General features: G+C 40.0%; 2 protein-coding genes across 3 annotated transcripts in view; one reads left to right on the top strand and one right to left on the bottom strand.

Moving 5' to 3' along the window:
- The window catches only part of pmpcb (peptidase, mitochondrial processing subunit beta), a 29,884-nt gene extending 6,624 nt beyond the window's left edge, over positions 1–23,260 (bottom strand). Inside the window, exons 1-7 of the mRNA XM_048554232.2 lie at positions 23,134–23,260; positions 21,056–21,199; positions 4,726–4,812; positions 2,105–2,234; positions 1,544–1,742; positions 1,385–1,464; positions 340–455 (exon numbers count right to left, since the gene is read on the bottom strand). Coding sequence (XP_048410189.1) covers positions 340–455; positions 1,385–1,464; positions 1,544–1,742; positions 2,105–2,234; positions 4,726–4,812; positions 21,056–21,199; positions 23,134–23,235 — 858 coding nt within the window. The 5' untranslated portion in view covers positions 23,236–23,260. The remainder of the gene's footprint in view (positions 1–339; positions 456–1,384; positions 1,465–1,543; positions 1,743–2,104; positions 2,235–4,725; positions 4,813–21,055; positions 21,200–23,133) is intronic.
- Positions 23,250–24,873, top strand: part of napepld (N-acyl phosphatidylethanolamine phospholipase D) — a 42,929-nt gene continuing 41,305 nt past the window's right edge. The window contains exon 1 of one of the 2 annotated variants that reach the window (XM_048554238.2): positions 23,250–23,352. The gene's annotated coding sequence lies outside the window, so the exon portion shown is untranslated. The remainder of the gene's footprint in view (positions 23,353–24,873) is intronic. The other variant, XM_059654567.1, reaches the window with a different exon arrangement.

The following is a 24,873-nucleotide window of genomic DNA, read 5'->3' on the forward strand; positions in this document are numbered from 1 at the left end:
CACAATAATAAGTACATTTGTCATGCTTCATTAGGGTGAAGAGATGACACACTAACAACTGGAAAGAGTGAGAAAAAAGGTAGACAGTAGCTAGCCAGGTGGTCTATCAGCTGGTGATCCACTTTGCATCATGCTCTCAATTCTCATAGGGATGCTACAGACCTCTGTAAGGTCACAAGGAAGTATACAAAGCCACACTCAAAGTGAAAAAAACACGACTGGTTCCATCAGAGCTACCTTTCACAACTAATCTGTGTACAGAGGGAAATGGTAGCTAGTAAACTATTCACATGTTCAGTCATGCATGTTTTATGAAATGTTAGATCTTTATGTACACACCTCACTTCCTGTGAACTTACAGGGAGGCAGGTCTGGTGTGGTATTACCATCGTAGGTTGTTAATAGATTACCAAAATGATGCTTTGCCAAGTCAACCAATTTATCATGATCCACTCCTGCAAAGAGGAATTCAAACTTGAGAACTGAAAATGTGCAGCTATGTTGGCAATACAGACAGAAAAATATTCAATTAATATAATTAATTTCTGGGGTTATCATACATATTCCATACAGTTGATTATGAGAACATATACGATCTAAGCAAAGCTCACACTTAAATACCTGTACGTCAAGCAATTTATTTTTTTCCCCCCATCCTACAGTTGTCAGGCTCCTTGTTTGGGTGAGCCTGATGTATTCACTTTTCTGATCACCTACAATTATCTTACCTAACTGGTCATTATTCATGTGAGAGCTGTAACAGTGTCGCAGGCTAAAGAACTGCTAACGGAGCAGTACAATAAAGTCCAATCCTATCCTCAGCTGACATTCATCACGTATTCATTTCCAGCAAGGACTGACAGATAATAATTGGATTGTAAAATATGGCTGATGGTTCCTCTCCTTAAGGCTGGAATACTAATTGTTAGCATTCCTACTGACATTTTCTTCTGTACAACAGATTTTCTTAACCCCAAATACCTGGGTTTCTTTTTAGCGTGCGAAAAGAAAGCACTTGTAGTGCATAACACACTTCAAAGCATTTCTGAGTATACAATTCAATCATAGGCAATGAGGGAAACTCCATACATTTAAATCTCTGATGAAAGTAAACACCACATTCCCTTTAATATCTTAAAATTCTCCGCAAATATTGATGATAAAATTAAGCTTCATTTTAAAGTTCACAGACATGCTCAGGAGCTATGCTTCTTACCCAATTGTCCACTTTAACATACCCTCTCCTAAGTAAATTTACATATCATAGCAAAAGAAATGAAAACGCGCTAAAACCATATTTTCTGTTTCCCAAAGGAATTGTGATGCAACGGTATCAGATTTACAATAATTTAGTATTGGAAGAATCAACTGAAAATGTTCTAACCTCCAGCAGCAGCCAATACCATCCTTGGTCCTTTGTAGTGTGTTGTGATATATTCCACTAGGTCATTTCGAGTAATGGATCTGTACAATAATAAGTTTATTGAGTGCAAAAGCGAGGGAAGATAATTCAAGATAACTATTAAAAAATACAAATACATACTTGATGTTTTCTGTAGGTCCCAGAATAGTTCGGCCTAAAGCCGTTGTCTGATATGCTGTGGCATGCAGATAGTCAAAGACTACTTCCTGCAGGTTGGTTTCAACTTCTTGCATTTCCCTTAGAATAACTCCTCGCTCACGCTCAATCTCAGCTGATCCCAAGGTGCTGTTCTGAATAATGTCTGCAAGGATTTCAACAGCTGTGTCCAAAGCATCAAATAAAATATGGTTAACAAATGTAGATTTATTGTTTAAACCTGCTGTTCTAATGACCAAGTTCCCTTCATTGAACTCTGTAAAAGTATTACAAAGCAGATCATGTTTCAACAGTAGACAAATGTTTGAAGTTTCTGGAAACAAAATGTTAATTATTTTCACAATGAATTCAGATTAAAAAGCACACAACCCTTTATGTAAGGGTGGGGAATGCATCTCCTTCACTTACTTGAAAAGGCCTTAATTGAAATTTAATTCAATAAACTACAGTTTTCTTTAAAATAAGAGAACCTTTATGTGCTACAGTATTCAGGTTCAAAAGATAATTAGATCTTAAATGAATCACCTCTGGGCAGATCTTCAGAAAATGCTTTAGCATAATACACTGTTTGTTCTCTAGATGTGTATGCATTTAAATGGGCTCCCATGTTCTCGATTTCAAGTTCCAAGTCTAGCTGAGAGCGTTTCTTTGTGCCCTGAGAGGGAGGAATAATAATTTTAATGATAATGTATTGAAATGTATTAAAAAAGCATTATATGCTTTTCTGGGTCAATTATACGACATTTGACACCGAACTCATCTTCAAACTCAACATGAGTTGTAACACTCTTGCTAGTGAGACAGGAAGTCATGGGTTCAGGTCAGAATTGATTATGTAACTGCCTCAAGTTTCAATTCATTCGTTAAACCTAGGCCGCTATCTTCCTCTTCAAGCAGATGTAAAGAAAGTTTAGCTGCATGACCCATGAAAGAAAACAGTTGTTCTCCTGGTAAATCAGCAACAGAAGATGCTAAAGCTATTCCATATCTTTGGAGGGAATAGCCAGGTAATGTTTTCTTCAAAACCGTATCCCAGCCAATATTTGCCCAGTGCAGGTCCTACTTCTTTGGCATTTAAGTTGTGACATTGAAAGCATGGATGATGACTTACTCTAAAGAGCCACCATGCTGTTGCACCTCCATCTCCTCTCAATGTTACAAGAAATTTTCACTCCCCAGTTAATATAAAGTGCAAAATGTAAATTAAAGGCAACATGAAGTAGTAACGAAGAGGAGTGATGAGGGCAGAGCAGTGGGTGTGGTTTATATGGACTTCAGCAAGGCATTCGACAAGATTCTTCATGGTAGACTGGTTACCAAGATTAGATCACATGAAATACAGGGAGAACTAGCTATTTGGATACAGAACTGGCTAGAAGGTAGAAGGCAAAGGGTGCTGGTGCAGAGATACTTTTCAGATTGGGGGCCTGTGACCAGCAGCGTGCCACAAGAATCAGTGCTGGGTCCACTGCTTTTTGTCATTTATGTAAAAGATTTGTGCATGAACATATGAGGTATGGTTAGTAAGTTTGCAAATGACACCAAAATTGGAGGTGTAGCAGACAGCGAAGGAGGTTATCCCAGTACAACGAGAACTTGATCGGATAGGCCAATGGGCCAAGGAGTGGTAGACGGTGTTTAATTTAGATAAATGTGAGGTGCTGCATTTTGGAAAGGCAAATCAGGGCAGGATTTATACACTAAATGGTAAGATCCTGGGGAATGTTGCTGAACAAAGAGACCTTGCAGTCACAGGTGGATAAGATAGTGAAGAAGGCATTTGGTATGCTTACCTTTATTGGTCAGTGCATTGACTATAGGAGTTGACAGGTCATGCTGTGGCTGTACTGGACATTGGTTAGGCCATTTTTGGAATGGTGTAAGCAATACTGGTCTCCCAGATATAAGAAGGATTTGGTGAAACTTGAGAGGGTTCAGAAAAGATTTACAAGAATATTGCTAGGGTTGGAGCTATATGGACAGGCTGAATAGGCTAGTTCTATTTTCCTTGGAGCATCAGAAACTGAGGGATGACCTTATAGAAGTTTACAAGGTCATGAGGGGCTTGGATAGGGTGAATAGCCAAAGTTTTTCCCCGGGATGGGAGAGTCCAAAACTAGAGGGCATAGGTTTAACGTGACAGGGGAAAGATTTGAAAGGGACCGAAGGGATAACTTTTTCCATGTAGAGGTTGATGTGTGTATGGAATGAGCTGCCAGAGGAAGTGGTGGAGCCTGGTACAATTACAACATTTAAAAGACATCTGGATGGGTATATGAATGGGAAGGGTTTGAGATGGATTTGGGCCAAATACTGCAAACGAGACGATATCTGGTCAGTATGGACGAGTTGGACCAAAGGGTCAGTGTCCGCACTGTACGCCTCTATGATTCTATCTTATCCATCCTCAAAACTGACAGACAAACTTGAAGATATTGTCCTTCTCCGGTCCACAACTTGTCATTACTGAAACCATAACTCTCTTATCCTTGCAAGTTCAACTTCACAACATTCACGTAAGTATCGTGATTTCCATTCAACAATTCCATTCCAAATCCATTATTCTTGAACTTGGGGTAAATATTACTGGTGTCCTCCCATAGTCAGCACAACTTTTCAAACACCCAATTCACTCTCTCGAATCATAAATTATTGCTTGCACTGTTCTTAAAACTCCAGATACTGCATGTCTCTATCTCTATCAATACTTCAATAAACGAAGAGAATATCACATTGACACAATCTTTCTTCTCAAAGCAACCTTGCTACAACATCAAAAAACCTCCTACCCCATCAGCCTGTTCCAGCTAATTTTATACAAAAACAGAGATTGCTGTAGAAACCCAGCAGGTTTGGCAGCATCTGTGGACAGAAAGCAAAGTCAATATTTCAGGTCCAATGACCTGACATCAAAACTCTCAGATGATGCCAGACCTGCCGAGTTTCTCCAGCAGTTTTCTATTTTTATTTGAGATTCCAGCATCTGCAGTTCTTGTTTTTATCTTATCATCTAACTTTACTCCCCACTCCAACTCGGATCTGACTATCACTTCCTAAAAGCTCCCTCAATATTTTGGTGCTTAAAGTACTAAGTAAATTAAAGTTGATCTTTCTATAATACTTCATAAATACAGGTGGTGTCTTACTTTGAAAGCCATGTGCTCCAAAAAATGAGCTGTTCCATTGTTTTTCTCATTTTCATAGCGGCTCCCAGCATCAATCCACAGTCCAACCTACAGAAAGCAACAAGCTGTATTTCAGGGAAAAATATACAAATGTGAAACAAAGCTAAATAATTTCCTCATAACGTTCATATAAAATATAATGTTGGCTCTGCAAAAAAAATTACTCTTATTTGAATTCATAAAACTCTGATAATTTGTTAGCAAAATGTTTCATTCCCCAAAAAAATCCCAAGACACAGTAATTTAATAGATCATTTAGCTGTACACAGATAAAATGGCAATTGCTGGAAATCATAATATGAGGTAACAATTAGAAAAAGTCACAAAAACAAAGTTGCTGGAAAAGCCCAGCAGGTCTAGTAGCATCTGTGAAGGAAAAAACAGAGTTAACATTTCAGGTCCAGTGACCCTTCCTCAGAACATGCTGGGCTTTTCCAGCAACTTTGTTTTTGTTCCTGATCTACAGTGTCCACAGTTCTTTCAGTTTTTATTTAGAAAAAGTTACAGCTGGCTACTGGCAACAATAGAGCAATAGTTAAAGAACAGAAAGCAAAGTAAGAATACATGTATGACTTCTAGAATGGCAAGGCATTGCTAGTAACACGTTGTGCTGGGCCTTGATTTGCCATTTGTGTGAATGATCTGACCATGGGTACAGAAGACGATCATCAAAATTTTCTGACGATACCAAATTAGAGAATATAAACAGAGAAAAAATGAAAGCGCCAATAGGATAAATTTCAGCTTGTTAAAGCAGAGATATATGTGACAAATGTTAAAAAAGTCAAAAAAGGAAGCATATCTAAGGTCTAAGCAACTAAAAACAGATGAAGTCCTCGACGAATATAGAGAAAGTAGGAAGGAGCTCAACAGGGAGTTAGAAGGTCTGTAAGGGACTATGAAATGCCCTTGGTCACCAGGATTAAAGAGAATCCCAAGGTATTTTATAACATATTTTAGGAACAAGAGGACTAGCTAGGAAAAGTGTAGACTTAGTCTCCCTTTTTCATCATTGACTATGTATGAAGCCAGAGAAAACTGGTGAGATTCTTAATGAGTGCTTTACATCAGTATTCGTCAAAAAGAAGAATGTGAGGCACGAAGAGGTTAGGGAAAGGTGTGTGAATATTCTCGAGCTGGTCAACATAATGAAGGAGGAAGTGTTGGGTGTCTTGAAATGCATTAAGGTGGACACGTTCCCAGGGCCAGATGGGATCTATCCCAGAACACCAGGACACTATGGGAAACAAGGGTGGAAACAGGTGGGGCCTTAACAAATATCTTTGCATTCTCTTTAGCCTAGGGTAATGTTCCAGAAAATTGGAGAATGGCCAATGTTGCTCCTTTGTTTAAGAAGGCAACAGAGATAATCCAGATAATTACATGCTGGTGAGGCTGACATTAGTGGTGGGGAAGCTGTTGGGGAGGATACCAAGAGACAGGATTTACTCACATTTGGAAGCAAACGGACTTGTTAGTGATAGCATATGTTTGTGCAGGGAACGGCATGTCTCACCAACCTGATTGAGTTTTTGGAGGGGTGACAAGACTGATTGATGAGGAAAGGGCAGTGGATGTTGTCTACATGGGTTTCAGTACGGCATTTGATAAGGTTCCTGATGGCAGGCTGGTACAGTAAGTAGAATCTCATGGAGCTTGGGGTGAGCTGGCTAGATGGATACAAAACTGGCTTGGTCATAGGAGACACAGCATAGCAGTAGAAGAGTGATTTTCAGAATGGACATCAGTAACTAGTGGTGTTCCACAGGGGTCAGTGCTGGGACTTTTGTTGTTTGTATTATTAATAAATGATCTGGACGAAACGTTGGTGGTCTGATTAGCAAGATTGCAGATGACACCAAAATTGGCAGAGTTGCAGTTGGTGAGGAGAATTGTCAAAGTATATAGCAGGATACGGATAGATTGCAGATTTAGAGAGAAATAGCAGATGGAGTTTAATCTGGACAAGTGCGAGGTGGAAGATCAAATTCAGGTGCAAATTATAGAACAAATGGCAATACCCTTAGTAGCCCTGATGTACAGAGGGTTCTAGGCATACAAATCCACAGACACCTGAAAGTGGCAACACACGTGGATAAGGTGGTCAAGAAGGCATACAGCATGCTTGCTTTCATCATCCAGGGCACTGAACACAGACGTTATGATGTTGCCCAGTCTTGAGGTTTAAGTTATGAGGCGAAGTTGGATAAACCAGATTATTTTCACTGAAAGACAGAGACTCAGGTGTGACTGAATAGATGCATATAAATTTATGACATAGGTAGGGTGGATAATCAGAGGCTTTTTCCGAGGGTGGAAAGTTCAAATATAAAAGGGAACGGGTTTAAAGTAAGAGGAGGAAAGTTCAGGGGAGAAACGCAAGGAAAATCTTTCACAAAGAGTGTGGTGGGATCCTGGAACATACTGCAAGAGAAGGTGGTGGAAGCAAGTACGTTATCTTGGAAGCAAGGCGTATCTTGATAGACATATGAATGTGAGGAGAACAGAAGGTTAGATACCACACATGGGCAATAAGAAATGGATCTATATAAAGGACTACGAATCAACGCAGGCTTGATGGGCTGAAAGGCCTGTTCCTGTGCTGTATTGTACTATATTATACAAATAGAAGTCTACACTGGTAACAGCACAGCAGCACACCTTGGAAAAAGAGGAAAAATTGCCTGAACACAAGGATCTCACTAGAATGAGGAATATGATACAGAGTACAGATTTTTAAAAGGCAGTCTGCACATGACGAAAACAATTAAATGACATAGGTACTCTGCTGCACCATACATTTACTGGAAAGATGCTAACAATGAGATGATATGGATGAGAGACTGTAAACAATGCCCGAATCCACTGAAGCTGATTAGGTTACGGTGCGATATAGTAATGTTCCAAGATAAAGCTATTATCTTCAGTTTTTGCCACAGACAAAACGCCATAACCACCAACTCCATCACTGCCCCAAGCAAAGGGGCAAAGGCTAAACCAGACAGTTTGGAACCTTGCTGCTGTATCATAGAGGGTAGAATATTATTTTCATGGGTATCAAAAGCAGTCTTAACCAATTTTCTATAATTATTAGAACACAAAAATCTGCCAAAATATCTGAGGAGTTCTGTAACTGCTGAATAATGCACAGAAATGAAATAGTGTGGCTAGCTACCGTAAAAAAATTACATAAGCACAATAAACTGTAACTGCCTCTTAGGTGATTATGATTTCAGTAGATTTTTGAGTACCAGAAGAGTTACAGGATTATGAGGTTGGATATAAGGATATAAGAAAGGTGAAAATGAGGTCAATAAGCCATGACCTTTTTTAGTGACAGAGCAGACTTGAGGCGCAAGTCATTTACTTTTGACCTATTGTTTTGTTGATCTGTGCGCAGCTTTTACAGCATTTGGGACTAAACCATTCTCCTCCAATGCCTTTCTTTTATTTTAGTGGTGACTCCACTCATCTGGTTCATTTCTCATCTGCCTAGTCATAACCAGAGAATGACTTGCAATAGTTTTGCTTCCTACTATCACAGATATCTCTGACAACCCCAAGGATTTATCCTCTATTATCTTAAATCTACATACTAACTACCTCCAGTGACATCATCTGAAAACTCAGCATTAATTTTCACATAAACACCGACAACTCCCATTTCTATTTCATCATCACCTTCTCTCAACCCCACAAATGTCTCTCCTTCGTTGCACTGCTTGTCTGACATTCAGTACCAGATGAGCAGTAATTTCTCTGATCAAAAATTGGGAAAAGTAAAGCTATTATCTTCAGTTTTTGCCACAGACAAAATGCCATAACCACCAACTCCATCACTGCCCCAAACAAAGGGGCAAAGGCTAAACCAGACAGTTTGGAACCTTGATGCTGTATCTATCATTACATTCAGAAATGACTATGAAATGATGAAATATATGCTCACCATTCCTTCATCCAAGTTTGGTAATGACACTCAGTTTAGTGCAGAGAAAGTAGAAAGCTGAACATCCATAAGTCCAAAAAGGATCTAAACAGGCAAATTCTGAGAAGAGAGATATGGCTTACAGACTGCAGATGCCAGAGGTCAGAGAAGGTGAGAGGTTGGAAAAGCGCAGAAGGTCAGACAGCATCAGAGGAGCATGAAAGTCAGCGTTTTGGGCCGAAATCCTTCATTAGGACTGGGGCGGGTTGCGGGGGGAAAAGAGTCCAGAAATAATTAGAGGGGCAGAGTGAAGCTGGGGGAAGGATAGGAGAGGTGGTGATAGGTGAATGCAAGTAGGGGATTATTGTAAATGGTTCGTAGGAAGGGTGGAGCAGATAGGTGAGTAGGAAAATGGACAGATCAGGTCAGGTTTAGAGAGGAAGGGCTGGACATAAAATAAAGCTAGGGATGAAGAGATTTTGAAGCTGGTGAAGTCAACGTTAAGGCCATTGGGCTGTAAGCTTCGAGGTGAATTATCAGGAGTTGTAACCTCCAGGTTATGTTTGGCCTCACACTGACAGTGGAGATTTGCCAAAGATGGACATGTCATCAGGGGAGTGAGAGGGGTAATTAAAATAGATGGCAACTGGAAGGTTGGGTTGGTTGATGCGTGTACACTGCAGATGTTCCATGAACTGGTCTGTGCTTGGGCTCCCCGATATAGAGGGGGCCACATTAGAAGCAACAGATAAGATTGGATGAAGTGCAGATGAATCTCTGCTGGATCTGGAAGGATTGTTTGAGACCTTGGACAGAGGCGAGGTGTGTGGGCAGGTGTTGTACCTCTTGCAATTGCAGGGAATGGTACCAGGTGTGGTGGAGAAATTGGTGGGGTGTGTAGAGCTGATGAGGGAGTCACAGAATGAACAGTCCCGGCAGAAAGCAGGCAGAAGTGGGAAGGGAAATATCTTTTTGGTGGTGTGGTCTGATTGTAGAAGGCAGAAATGTCGAAGGATGATGTGTTGGGTCTGGAGGTTGCAGCGGTGGTATGAGAGGACTAAGGGGACTCTATATTGCTAGGGGAGGGGAATTGAGAGCAGAAGCATGGGAAATGGAAGAAATGTGGTTGAGGGCGTCCTTAATTACAGAAGAGGGAAAATTATGACTCCTAAAGTAGGAGGATATCGAAGATTACATGGTGTAGAATGCCTCATAATTGGCGCAGATGCAGCAGAGGCAGAGGAATTCCGAGTATGCTGTAGCATTTTTGCAGGAAGATGGGTGAGGTGTAGTTGAGGTAGGTGTGGGAGTCAGTGAGTTTAAAATAGACGTCATTGGTGAGTCCTTTCCGGAGATGGTCCAGGCAAGGGAGGGAGGTGACAGAAATAGTCCAGGTGAATTTGAGGGCAGGGTAGAAGGTATTGGTGAAGTTGATGAACTGCTCGAGCTCCTTCGGGAGCATGAGGCTGCACCAATGCAGTCATCAATATAGTGGAGAAACAGGCGAGGGATGATGCCGGTCTAGTTGCAGAAGAGGGAGTGTTCCATGAATCCCACAAAGAGGCAGGCATAGCTCAGGACCATGGCCACCCCTTTGGTTTGAAGGAAATGGGAAGAATCGAAGGAGAAATTGTTGAGCGTGAGGCCCAGTTCAGCCAAGTAAATGAGAGTGTCAGTGGAGGGGAACTGGCTGGACCTAAGGGAGAGGAAGAAGAGACTTGTTTTGCTAAAGAAAAGAATTTTCAGCAAGTGTGTTTTACAAAGTCTGTGTATCCAAAACACTTTACTGTCAGAGAAGTATTTTTTAAGTGTAATTACTGTGTAAACAACATGAAGCTATCCCAGAGAGACACATGCCCACAAAATGCAGGAGAAACCCAAACCAGCCAACTACCACTACATCAGTCCACTCTCAATCATCAATGAAGAAATGCAAGATGTCATCAGTGCTATCAAGAGACATGCTCATCTATACAGAGTTTGGGTTCTGCCTTGGCCACCCAACTCCAGATTAGTTTGTTGAAATTGGACCAAAGAAGTGATGGAATATGACACGCTTGACATCAAAACAGTACTTGGCCAAGTAGAACAAAGGAGCACTAAAAAAATTTGTTAATAAATTAAAGGAAAAACCCTGCAGATAAACCCTGCAGATTGGAGTTACATCTAGTAGTTATAAGAAAGATGATCATGGTACTGGAGACATAATACAACACTTGGATGTGGTCTTAACTAGGACAGACATAATCCTTGGACATTATTCTAATTCTAATGATACCTATTGATTTTTGAAGGATAACTGACATCTACATAGGAACATTTTGATTAATCCTGTAGTCTTTTTCTCCCCTCTGAACGATCATCTCTTCTCCCAGCAGGCTTTAACATCTTGTGAAGGGTTGGTGGGAGGCATAGAGGAAAAATAAACTCCTCAGGCAATCATCCTTTGTCAACCTCAACATTGATGACAGTCTAGGGCAGTTATTTAGCTTAAAATAGCACAACATATCTTCCCCAAAAGTTAGAGAAAAAGGTTTCAAAAACAAAACACATTCAATGGAGTTTGCAGGTTATTATTAAGCAACTCTAATGAACCCATATCAATTCCAAGAGTCAGTAACTCAGCAAGAGTAAATCTGTTTGCTGATTATAAGTTGCAACATTCAGGGTGCAGTAAGGCCAATTAGTAGTTTACTTAAAACAACAAATGCTGGAGATCACAATGGATCAGGCAGCATCCATGGAGAGACAAGCTAATGTTTTGAGTCTAGATGACTCTTCATCAGAATTGAATTGAAATGTGGAAGGGAGCAGCACTTATGCCATTGTTTGAGGGAAGTGGGTGTGTGGACTGCTTGGGGAGAAACGTTGTTGTTAGTTCAGATTAAGTCATTGGAATGTGAGAATGACAGAATAATGGCATGTGAGTGTGAGGTACAGGACATGATGACAGAGACTGTTAACAAGTAAAGCTAAAAAATAGGAATGAGTTGGTTCACAATTTGCAGGTGTTGAACTCAATGTCAAGTCCAGAAGGCTGTAATGTGCCTAGTCTGAGGAGGAGATGTTGTGCTTCCAATTAGCGCTGTGATTCACCGGAGCACTGTAGCATGCCAAGGACAGTCAAGTGCTCACACGAGCAGGACACTATGTTAAAATGACTGGCTACAGGAAGGCTGGGGTCATGCTTGGTGTTCTGCAAAGCAGTCACCCGGTCTGCATTTGATTTATCCAATGTAGAGTTCAACATCTTCAAATTGTGAACCAACTCCTATTTCTTCCCTTTCTTTTAGCTTGTTACATTCCCTGTCCCCTCTCCCCATCCCAGTGAAAGTCTGGCAATTAGACACACATTTGTTCTGCCATTCTCACATAGCATCTACTTAATCTGAACTATCAATTCCTTTTCTCCCCCACCACAGAACACCCCACCACAACAATAGTATAAATGCAGTAATTTGCTCCTAGTAGTTTACTTACATGCCGCATCACAGGAAATTACATAATATATCATTATTACAATGGTCAACATACAGAAGAAATGAGCATCTAGAGAAATTTAACAAGCATAGGGATGCAGAGAAATTCTTAGCTTCATCAAAAGAAAAGGAAGGCACAGTCAGCATAAACAAAACCTAGGGCAACGCAACATAGAAACAGAAAAGCAAGTATCAAAGAGAATTTTTTTTGTTTTTCCTTTCCTTTTTTTTAAGAAAGACATTTTATTTATTGTTTATTGTATTATTATTTTTAACTTTCTAAAGAAACTTGACTTTGAAAGTGACATGACCATGATGAAATGTATTACGCATCTTAGCAATGTCAATGGTTTGCCTGTCATTTTCAATGATGACAGCCAATGATTCACTTTTATATAATATCATTTAAGTTCTCATAAATTTTGTGAGAAGTCTTCCGCAGAGGTAGACATCAATATGACATCTGATGTTAAAGGCTGAACTTTTCCAATTTTCTTTTGATTTTCTTCTCTTCATGTTGGACATGGCTTGCTTCCAGCATTATTGTACTGTTGCGAATCAATTTTTGTTAACATTCACGTCATAAGCAAATGCACAAGTTAAAATGCAGCATATGGGGTCTGGTTGGTAAATGAGGAGGAAAAAGCCTGCCCTCTATTAATTTGAGCTGGAGATTCAGATTATTGTAGCTGGCCAGTGCAACGGTTCTAGGAAGAGTCTGGACTAAGATAACAAAATATTGACACAGTGCCTTCAAGGCAAAAATAGCTGACAAGCTTCACAAAAAGATGCAATTGAGATTAATGCAGAATTATTCAGGTTCAGATTAGAATTAGTGAACAGAGGTTTTTAAACATTAGAGGCAGCATGGCTCAAGGAGGGTGTTCCAAACTGGGAAACTACTATACAAAATCAGGTACTTTTCAATCTCTTGTAAAAGTCAGCCACCTAACATTTAGCCAAAAGATTGAAACTCATTCTATTTAGCAACTGCTCACCTCCAAAGTTAAACTGGCACTGATGCAAACCAACTCCATTTCCAGAATCATGGGACAATACATCAGCAAAGGCAGCTTTTAGTTCCTCACATGTACACAAGTCAACACACCCTGTCTAGGTACTATTCCACTGGTGCGTGTACAGCATTCCTGCCAATCATGCCCTCTCATATGACAACATGGTATTAAGAAGCAAGGGCTTGGTTCAAACAAGGTAATTGGGAATGCACAGTAGGCAAATCTAGCTGCTGCACAATTACAGATATCACACAAGTACATTGGAGGACTGGAGGAAGCTGCCACGCAACATAGAGAACTGAGAATACCTGAATAAATAAGAATTTTAACTAGGGTTAGAGGTAAGGCTATGAATTAAATAAGTTGGGGAATCAAATGAAGGGAAGTTTAAAAATTCAAAAAGAAACAAGACAGCAGCGATGCAGGATAGTGAAGAGGCAAATGATAATCAAAGGGTAATAGGAAGTGATATAAAATGCCAAGAGTGAACCAGAATAAGTAATAATGGTAAAAAGTTAAAACCTGAGGCTTTTTATCTGAACAAAGGCAGCAGTTATAATGAGGAGTTGGTGGCAGAAATAGAAATAAATGAATATGACTTGATAGCTATTGCACAGATATGACTGAAGGATGACAAAGTCTGTGAACTCAATATTCAAGGGTATTTGACATCCCAGAAAAATAATGAAAAAGGAATACAACATGGGGCACTGTTATTAATAATGGAGTTTATCATTGCAGTGGTTAGTAGTGATGTAGGTGCAATACAGTGTGCTCTAGAATCAGTTTGGGTTAAAATAAGGAATAGCAAGGACAGGAATTCATGTGTGGGAGTCTACAGGTCTCTGAAGAAGTGCTTCACTGTAGGATAAAGTTTAAAACAGGATAAAAGAGAAATAATGGAGGTGTGTAAGAAGGACAATTGTCACCAGGGGTTTTAATCTATATGTTGACTGGCCGAATGAGATGGACAAGTGTAAAATGGAAAATGAATTCAGAGAGTGCATTGTTTCTCTGTAGATTGCTTCTCGGATTGTTACACTGCCTACCCAGGAACAGGCTATTTTAAATCTAGGAATGTGTAATGAGGTAGGATTAATGAGAGAACTCATAGTTAAGGGTCCTTTAGGGGGAAAGCGATCATAACACAGTAGAATTTCAAATTCAGTTTGAGTGGGTGTAGCAAGGGTCTTAAACCAGTGTCATCAATTTAAATAAGGACAGTTGGAGGTATGAAGATGGAGCTGTCTAAAACGGGCTGGGAAAATAGTCTAAGTGAAAAGGTCAGTAGAAGAGCAGTGGCAGACATTTAAGCAGGTATTACATAATGCTCAGCAAGAATTTATTCTGGTCAAAACAAAGGACTTGATTAGAAGGATGGACCACCCATGGTTAAGAGGTGTTCAAAGAAAACTAAGGCATACAAAGCAGCAAAAACTTTTTTTAACCAAGAGGATTGAGAATGTTTTTAGGATACAGCAGCAAGTGACTAAAATGCTACTTAAAAGGAATAAAATCAAGCAGGAAGTACCAAGAAGAATGAAAAGCTAAAATATGGGACTTCTGGATGATGTGACTGGAAAATTGGCAATGGGGAACAGGTAAATGGGTTTCACAGTGGAGGACACTCTAAACATCTCGAGGATATCAGATAAGCAAGGTATGAATAGGAGGAAAGATCTTGTAACAGTCTCTATCGGGGGCCAAAGCAATCAATAAACTAATTGGGCTAAAGGCAGACCCGATGGCCTGCATCCAAGGGTTGTAAAGGAAGTAGCTCCAGAGGTAGTAGCTACAGTAACTGAAATGTTCAGATTTTGCTGGATTCTGGACGGCAAACAAGATGCCCCTGTTCAAGAAAGAAGAGAAGCAGAAAGCAGCAAACTTTAGGCCAGTTAGCTTAATATCTGAGAAAATGCTGGAGTCCAATCTTAAGTATTAAATAGCAGGACATTTACAAAAGGTTAATGCAATCAAGCAAAGTTAACATGGTATTTGAAAGAGAAATCATGTTTGACAAATCTGTAAGAGTTCTTTGAGGATATAATAAACAGTCTTGATAAAGACGAACTAGTAGAAATAGGAATTATAATTTCCACAGGCATTTTATAAGGTATCACATAAAATACACAAGTTAGGGACTTATAGGATTGGTGATAATGTGTTAGCATGAATTGGGGATTAGTTTACACACAGAAGACAGAGTCAGTCTTTTTTTGCATGTTGAAAAGATGTTGAAATTGAGGTGGTGGTACTGGATGTATTAAAACACATAAAAGTGGATAAATCCCTGGGACATGATCAGGTGTACCCTAGAATTCTGTGGGAGGTTGGGGAAGTGATTGCTGGGCCCCTTGCTGAGATATTTGTATCATCAATAGCGACAGGTGAGGTGCCAGAAGACTGGAAGTTGGCTAACATGGTGCCACTATTTTAAAAAGGTGGTAAGGAAAAGCCAGGCAACTATAGACTGTTGAGTCTGACATCAGTGGTGGACAAGTTATTGGAGGGAATCCTGAGGGACAGGATTTACATGTATTTGGAAATCAAGGACTGTTTAGGGATGGTCAACTTGGTTTTGTGCATGGGAAATTGTCTCTCACTAAATAAATAGAGTTTTTTGAGGAAGTAACAAAGAGGATTGGATAAGGGCAGAACTGTGGGCGTGGTCTATACGACTTCAGTAAGGCATTTGACAACATTCCACATAGTAGATGGGTTAGTAAGGTTAGATCACATGGAGTACAGCGAGCCATCTGGATACAGAACTGGCTCGAAGGTAGAAGACAGAGGTTGATGGTGGACGGTTGCTTTTCTGACTGGAGGCCTGTGACAAGCAGTGTGCTAAGAGGTGGTGCTGTGTCCACTGCTTTTCATCATTTATGTAATTGATTTGGATGCAAATATAGGAGGTATGGTTCGTATGTTTGCAGAGGACACCAAAATTGATGATGTAGTGGCAGATGGTATTTAATTTAGCTAAGTGTGAGGTACTGTATTTTGGAAAAGCAAATCAGGGCAGAACTTAATGTTAAGTCCCAGGGGAGCGCTGCTGTACAAAGAGTCCTTGGAGTGCAGGTTCATTGTTCCTTGAAAGTGGAGTCCCAGGTAGACAGGAGAGTGAAGGCAACATTTGGTATGCTTGCCTTTATTGGTCATTGAGATCATGCTGAGGCCGTACAGGACAGCAGTTAGGCCACTTTTGGAATAGTGTATGCAATTCTGGTCTCTTTGCTGTAGGAAGGATGTTGTAAAACTTGAAAGGGTTCAGAAAAGATTTACAAGGATTTTGCTAGGGTTGGATCATTTGAGCTAGAAGGAGCGCTGAATAGGCTGGTCTATTTTTCCTGCAGCATCAAAGGCTGAGGAGTAACCCAACAGAGGTTTATAAAATCTTTAGGGGCATGGGTAGGGTGAATAGTCAAGGTCTTTTCCCTGGGATGGGGGAAGTCCAAGTCTAGACAGCACAGGTTTAACGTGAGGGGGAAAGATTTAAAAGGTACCCAAGAGGCAACATTTTTTAACGGAGATGTGGTGCGTGTATGGAATGAGCAGCCAGAGGAAGTGGCGGTGGCTGATAAAATTACATTTAAAAGGCATCTGGATGGGTATGTGAATAGGAAGGGTTTAGAGGGATATGGACCAAATGCTAGCAAGTGGGACTAGATTAATGTGGGATATCTGGTTGGGATGGCATGGATAAGGTGGACAGAAGGGTCTGTTTCTATGCTGTACAGTTCTACGACTCACTGTAACTAACGGAGTGTCACAATGATCAGTCCTAAGGCCTCAATTGTTCACTACCTATATTAATGAACTGGATGAGACGCAGTGTGTATTGTATCAAATTTGCATGGAATTTTAGCCTTTATTACTAGGGGGGTGAAATTTAAAAATATGGAATTCTTGTTACAACCATCCATGGTGTTGGTGAGATCACACCTGGAGCACAATGCTGAGTTTTCACCTGCATTTTTAAGGATATACTAGCACTGAAGGTGGTTCAAGAGAGATTCACTAGGACAATTCTTGAGATAGCTTACCAGGAATGGCTAACAGGTTAGGCCTTTATTCAATGTTTTGAAGAATAAGAGGTGATCTTATCGAAAAAACAGAATTCTAAGGAGGCTACAGAGGGTAGACGTTGAGAAGCCGTTTCCATTCATGGGCAGTCTCAACTAGGGGAAATGGCTACTGAATAAGAGAACACTCATTTAAAACTGAGATGTGAAGCAATGTCTTCAGTAGGGCAGTCATTGTCTGGAATTCACTATGAGGGGCTGCTCTGAAAGAGGGGTTGAGACTTGGGCAGATCAGCCCAGGCTTGAGAGGCCGAATAGTCTATTTCTGCTCGGGGATCTTATGCTCCAAATATGCAAATATGCTACTGCAATTGGGGAAATTAAGTTGCAACGTATGCCAATGACAATTGTCGAAATGGACTCTCAGTTTCTTGCATATCTATCTGAAATATTGCCCTGACACAAGTCAAAAAAAAAGCACTATGGCTTTCAAAGCCAAGCCTTGATTGGTGCAGCAGGTTCATGAAGACAAACATTTTTGTACTGCAACAGAAGACCAAGTTTTCACATAATTTGCAAATAAAAAATGTTAACAAAGATACTTTTTGGCTCCGTTTGCATGACATTTGTGGATGAAATTAACAGCTACAGTCTCTAACTTGGCCAATCTGTGACAGCGAGGACATTGAAGAGGGAGGACGTTAAACATTTCCAAAGTATTATTTCTGTAGCAGTTGACCCCATCCTTCTGGGCTAAATATTTAGTCTTAGAAACATAATACTTATATGAGTTTGTCAGGTAGATGGCTGAAAGTTTTGTTCCTAGTGTTATGAAGAAGGGGTAAATACACATGAAGACCGGAGACTAAAGGATCAGAACTTTAATGAGGGGATACATGACCAAAGGAGAATGGACAGAAGGGTGAGCAAGGCCATGAATAAAATTTAAACTGTAACACCCTGGGGGAATTAGGCCACAGAACAGTAATAACTTCTTTGCCTTTTAACTTTATTCTTTGATCTCATTGAATGATATCACTCTTTGCAACCTAACCCCCGATATCATCTTTTGCCTCATTTTCCTGAAGACTTTTTGCCTCACTTTCCTGAAGACCTTTGGTTTTCAAAACTCAATTTTCAAATTAACAAAATGTCTTTGGAGAGTTTCAACTGGAGGTTTGTAAGACAGAGTTCCTACATTAACACTTTTGGTTTAAGAAATATTTCCGAATTTCACTCCTGATAAGTCTGGCTCCCATATGTCCTAACTACCAAAAGCCATTTCTGTCTATCAAACTTATCTGTTTGCTTTTAGATTTTGAAGGCACCTATTTAGCTTCTAAACTCCAGGGGATACAACTCCAGTTTGTTTGATATAGCCTTGCAGCTTAACCCTTGGGGGTCACGTACAATTACAGTGAAGTTACACCGCACTCTCTCCAAGGTCAATATATCCCTCCTAAGGTGTGATACTCTGGATGTAAAGTCTGGTCTTTCTTGTGCTTTATGAAGCAGATGCATTTAAGCATAAAGGATATTTGCATTTTCGATTATTTTCTCCACCATGTTCATGTCACTTAAACGATTATACATCTAGACCCATGGACTCTTCCCACCTCTACCGTTTACAAATGTTTTAGCCTTTTTTAGATCCTAATGTATTTTCTCACATTTGATTACAATGAAATACAGTTACTATAGTTTTGCCCATTTACTTAACCTATCAATATCCTGAGTATTGCTAAAAAGACATTTTGTTGAAGCTTTTTATCTTGTACTCATCAGGACAATTTGCAGAATACCAATTTAAGGAGAAAACCATCATTTACACTAAATGACAGGACAGTGCTGACTTATTGGTAAGTGTACTCTGATTGATAGAAGTATTGTTCTGGAGGATGGACTAATTAATGATGATTGACATTTAATTGCCAGGCTTTGTGTAAATTTTAAACCTGGAGGTTGATTCTGAATGGGCATGGCACAGTCTGAAAACTGAATCAGTGATTGCCTATCATCTATTTTTTGAGTTGTGACGGGTACAATAAATGTATATATTGTTTTGCCTGCAAAGAACAGGACCATGCAAATGTAGTTTCCAGTGCACAGAAATGTGTGATCCATCCAAACTGACCATAAGCTTGATTCCTCGCACATTCACTATTATCTGGCAAATTATGTCTAATTGCAGAATCACATTTAATGTTGAACACTCTACTGCGAGTCTTACAAACATGCACTGGTTATGTATAGTTAATATCTTCTTATTGCAAACAGCTAAAGGCTAATTCAATGCTGCTTGATAGAATCAACCAGATTTTGAGATGTACAGCATCACAAAGCACTGAAATTCAAATACCATATTATTTATTTATGTGTAGGTACAGTTCTTTCCTGTCCTAGTTCTAGCACTGGTGGCAGCATCCCACGCCAGTCTTTTACCTCTCTAATCTGCTTCTTTATGTCTATTTGATAATGGCTCAAGTAATAATACAGAAATTACAAACCATCAGATGCTAGCTTTCCTGGTACCATCTCCTGGGCAGACACCATAGCATGCAGATTTTTGATCCTACTGATGTCACCTGTCCCCTAATTACTGAATCCTCCACAATCACTAACCACATTAGGCTTCTCACCATCCTCCCCAATCCACCTGTTGTCTCCGGCTCCAAGATATCATGGTCTGCATTTTGCCTTTTGTCCTGACATGTAACAAGCTGGATAAGATCAAGCTCTATGATTCCCCAATTCCCTGACTCATCTGAGTTCCACTTATAATGAACATATTTGAGTAGCATGAACGCAGTTCTGATCTTCACCTCTCTAAAAGGTGTGATCATGCAGCAAACCTTCAAGATATTTCTTCCCCTACAGCGTGTCAGAATGTCTCAAACTCACAATCCAGTTTAATGGCTGAGCTGGGGAGATTTGAGATGTAGCCATCTTATGCAGATGCTGTCTTCTCATATGATCCCATATGCCGCAATGCAGACTGACATACTTTAAAGTTATGACTCTATATACAGTTTTCAGCTTAGGTTTTTTACATCTTTTTCTATACACTAATGTATAATTAACAGTGGACAAAAAAATTGAAATGCTTATTGTTGTAAACTAGCATAGCAAGCATTGAGACCATAGAGAGTATCTCCACCGTGCCCACAACCCCAATCTCCCCCCAAACCAACCCCGCACCCCCCCGACAAACACACACACATGCGATTCCTGGCTTTCGGACTCAAAATGGTATAATTTTCAATACCACTCTCTAGATCCTCTGACTAAGCCAATGAGTGTCAATAAGAATAAACAAGATAGCCAAATGGAAATTGTTGTAGGACAGAAAATTTTAGCAGTTTTTTAGACATTTGCAAGTTTATAGAGGATGGGAATCTTAACAATAACAGCCTGATGGTCAACATGTTTGTAGAAGATACAGAAATGAATAACAACTTCAGCAACACAACAGATTAGAGAGGGAATCAAACAATATACAGCAGCGATCTAAGTTGGCAGATAGTATCCTATAATCTGAAAATGTTGAATGCAATTACTTATAGTTAATTAATGTGTTCAATGTAGTGTTGTTACAAAAACATCTTTGCTGAATATTTGGCTTTTGGTTTTGATTTTTTTTAATATATGGTAACACCCATAAGTGGTCTAAGGATCCTAAGATACAAATCAAATGGTTGGAAAAAAATATTTTACAGTTCTGAAATAACTAACACAATATGGTAAAATTACATAGACAACATGGCAATTGAACACCTTTTTACTATAATGTTCATACAAGAAAAGGATTGCTTAAGTGATACATAAAAAATGTACCAATTTAGTATTTACCGTGCATGTAGGAAGTCCAGAGTCTTCAGAAGTCACTCGTAGTCCATTTTCCAAAACAGTGACTTTTGTCTCTGGAATATTCAGAACAACATGTGCAGGTGTTGCTTGTGTGGCCTGGAATCTATTCCAGTTGTATAGGATGGGCTAAAATAAAGATAAAAATTTTAAAATATATTTATTTTAATAATTTGTGAAGAGACTACATAACTGTGGCTAAACACATTAAAAAGTAGGTTTGTAATTGATCATTTTCTTAATGATGAACATGCACTGTGTCTGTAAAGATAATTCTTTAAGTCTTTCAGGATGAAAAACTTCTACTGGGTTGCTTCATACTTATTATTTACTGGGATGTGGACATTGAGTGGCTCGCTAGGCCATTTCAAAGAGTAGTTAAGAATTGACCACATTGATGTAATTGTGGTGTCAACATAGGACAGATCAGATAAGACAGCACATTCCCTTCCCTAAAAGACATTAGAGAACCAGATGAACTTTTGCAATAATCAAGGAAAAATTATCATAGTCACCATGATCAAGACTATTGTTAAGGTTTAGACTCACGAACTGAATATAAATTCCACTAGTTTCATGTGTCCCCAGTGCTTTAGTCTGGGCCTCTTGACTACTTGCCTAGTGACATTACATCATTATCTCCTCCAATTATGCAAATCCATGTATAACTTTAATTTACTTTCCGATTTTCAATTATCTCCAGCTAAAGCTAATTGAAAATCACTTGGCATTTCTAAATTCTTTACTACCACAGGAAAATTAGCCTTTTTATTTAACCAGTCATTCCATTGCTGTGAGCTATGTGATGTTTAGCTACAATTGCAATTCACTTTTTACTTCTTTCTCACAAACTCATCACAATAGCCGAATATGCATCTTCTTGAGCTTTGATTTTTACCAAGCCTTACCTGTTAGGAAGAGTTATGGGTATCTTCCTTTTGCCAACATACATCCAAGAATTACATTCAAATGTAGATAATTACAGATGAACAACTTGCAATTCTCGAATGCCTTCACAACCTTAGAAAGGCTCATAATACAATTGTGGCACCGTGGCTCAGTGATTAGTACTGCTGCCTCACAGCATCTAGGACCTGGGCTCGACTCTAGCCTCAAAGCATCTGGGGCGCGGGCTTGATTTTACCCTCAAGCAACTGCCTGTGTGGAGTTTGCATACTCTCCCTGAATCTGTGTGGACTACCCCAGGTTCTCTCGGTTCCTCCCATGGTCCAAAGATGTGCAGGTTAGGTGGATCTTCCATGCTACATTGCACACAGCATCCGGTAACGTGCAGGTCAGATGGATTAGCCGTGGAAAATGCAGGGTTACAGTGACAGGGTACGTCTGAGTGGGATGTTCTTCAGAGGGGTGGTATGGACACAATGTTTAGGCCTGCTTCCACACCACAGGGATTGTATGATTTCAGTACTTTAAGAGGTGTAAAACCTTTCAACACATCCAGGTGCCACGAACACTACTAAAATAAATGATCAGATACTTTGCCAGGACAGTAGAGGAAATCGACTGCTCAGCTTCAAAAAAAAATCAGTGGATCTTCTTCATTCACTTCAGAATGACTGACATCTCATCCAAAAGTCAGAGCCTCCCATAACAGAGCAATCCTTCACTATTGTTCTGGTCTATCGTCTACATTTAAATCACTGGAATACAGTTTGATCCCAACATCTGGATTTATAATCGAGAGCCCATTTGTATTTTACGCTTATATGTTTATGTATGAAACGTAAAACAAAGAATGTGTCATCTATTAGAAATGAAACTTCAGCTTTCATTTTTAAGTATTATTACCGCACGCGAAAGTATAACTGGCCGGCTGGCAGTAGCGATTCCAAACAGTTAATTGGTCCTAACAACTATTCTCCCGGCCCACATCAAGACCGTCACCAAACAACTCCTTCACGTGACCCACACGTTTTCTTTCCCAGCTCCGTATTAATAACATCAGAAAGCTCAAAATCGCCAGTACTAAAAAGTCTCCCGCCTCCAATAACCGTGCTGATCTGCTGTAACCTACAGGCTGTGTCATTTCATTCCTGACCAACCTGTCGTTTCCAGCTCGTCCAAGTCCTTCCGAAAAGTCTCAATCCGGCAACACGGCTCAACTGCAGTAAAGACGTCGCCATCTTACTGTTACGACTGCGCATGCGCCAGGCCGGGCGGTGTGTCTTCCGTCGTCAGCACGGTGCCACACACAGGCCGGTCCAACCGATCCGCGATCGCGTCGATGGATTGGCAGGCCTGTGGGGGAGTTCCGAATGGAGGTATAGCCCCGCTTCCACTGCTCGTTCTGTGGCCGCTGGTTACTGTTCTGAATAGGGTATACCGACAGTGTCACAGAAGATTAACCATAGAATCCCTAGTGTGGAAATAGGCCCCTCGGCCCCACAAGTCCACACCGACACTCACAGCATCGCACCCAGACACATTCCCCTATAACCCATCTAATCCACACATCCCTGAACACTACACACAATTTAGCCTGACCAATCCGCCTAACCTGCACATGTTTGGACTGTGGGAGGAAACCGGGGCACGCGGAGAAAACCCACACACAGTTGCACTGAGCCACCATGCCACCCCAACCTTACATTTCAAATATGAATTAATTCCGTTATTTTCAAAAATAGAAAGCACAAGGAAAGATGGGAAATTCATCAAGAGAGTGCAGGACATATTCTGGTTCTGGGTGTCATGGACCAGTCCAGACCCCTTCAAAATATTTTAAGAAGGCAGCCTAGACCCTAACTTTTTCTTATTTTAAAGGTAGGTGTGAAGTGTGTGTGTCTTTTCCAGATGTGTTGCAGCTGGTCAAGCTGCTTGACGTTAAGGAAAATACAATTTATTTAAACACTATAGTTAAAATACAAACAAAAGCAAGGAATTTGGAATAACAACTAATCGAAAACTTAAATGAGTAATAGATACAGTACTTATTACTAATTAACTGTTCCAATTTAGTAACATCCAATAAGCACACTTCTCGGTGAAAAGGTAAATTCAAACACAGATTCTTACAGGCAATTCTCCAATCCAGGAGGAAACAACATCAAGAGATTTCAGAGCATGTAGCAGCTAAGAATCATTTACTGAAGCTCCAACGCTTCTGGGATCCAAACAGCTTCTGACTGCTACAGCTTAAAAGACTAGAAAGCTTGATCTGTGAAAACTAGCCACCCCCCTTGCATTGTTACAACCATTTTTTTAAAAAAACCTAAAGGCCTCCTCTGATTGTTGATTTAGGCTGTCCCCCATAGTCAATTAGGGATATAGTTAGGTTGTTAGTGGGCAAACACTTGGCAGATGGAATATAATGTGGGAAAATGTGAGATTATATACTTTGGCAAGAAGAAAAAAAAGTTGAATATTATTAAATGGTGAAAGACCACTGAAAGTGACAGAAGGGAGGGATTTGGCAATCATCTAGGAATGACAAAAAGCCACCATCAATGTTCAGTGGGTAATAGGGGAGGTACATAGGATGTTGGCCTTTCTTTCAAAAGGAATAGAGGATAAAAGCAAGGAGGTTTTACTGAAACTATACAAGATATTAGTCAGAGCACAGCTGGGGTAACACAGTAAAAGATTTTGGGTCCCTTAGCTAAAGAAAGATAAATGGGCATTTTAGGCACTCCAGAGAAGGTTCACTAGGCTGATAACAAGTATGGAGGGGCTGTCTTATGAGGAGAGATTGAGCCAATGCGGCCTGTATACATTAGCATGTGGAAGAATGAGAGGCAACTTTATTTAACTGTACAATATTCTTAGGACTTTTGACTGGCTGG

This window comes from Stegostoma tigrinum, chromosome 25 (assembly GCF_030684315.1).
Source record: "Stegostoma tigrinum isolate sSteTig4 chromosome 25, sSteTig4.hap1, whole genome shotgun sequence".
NCBI lineage: Eukaryota > Metazoa > Chordata > Chondrichthyes > Orectolobiformes > Stegostomatidae > Stegostoma > Stegostoma tigrinum.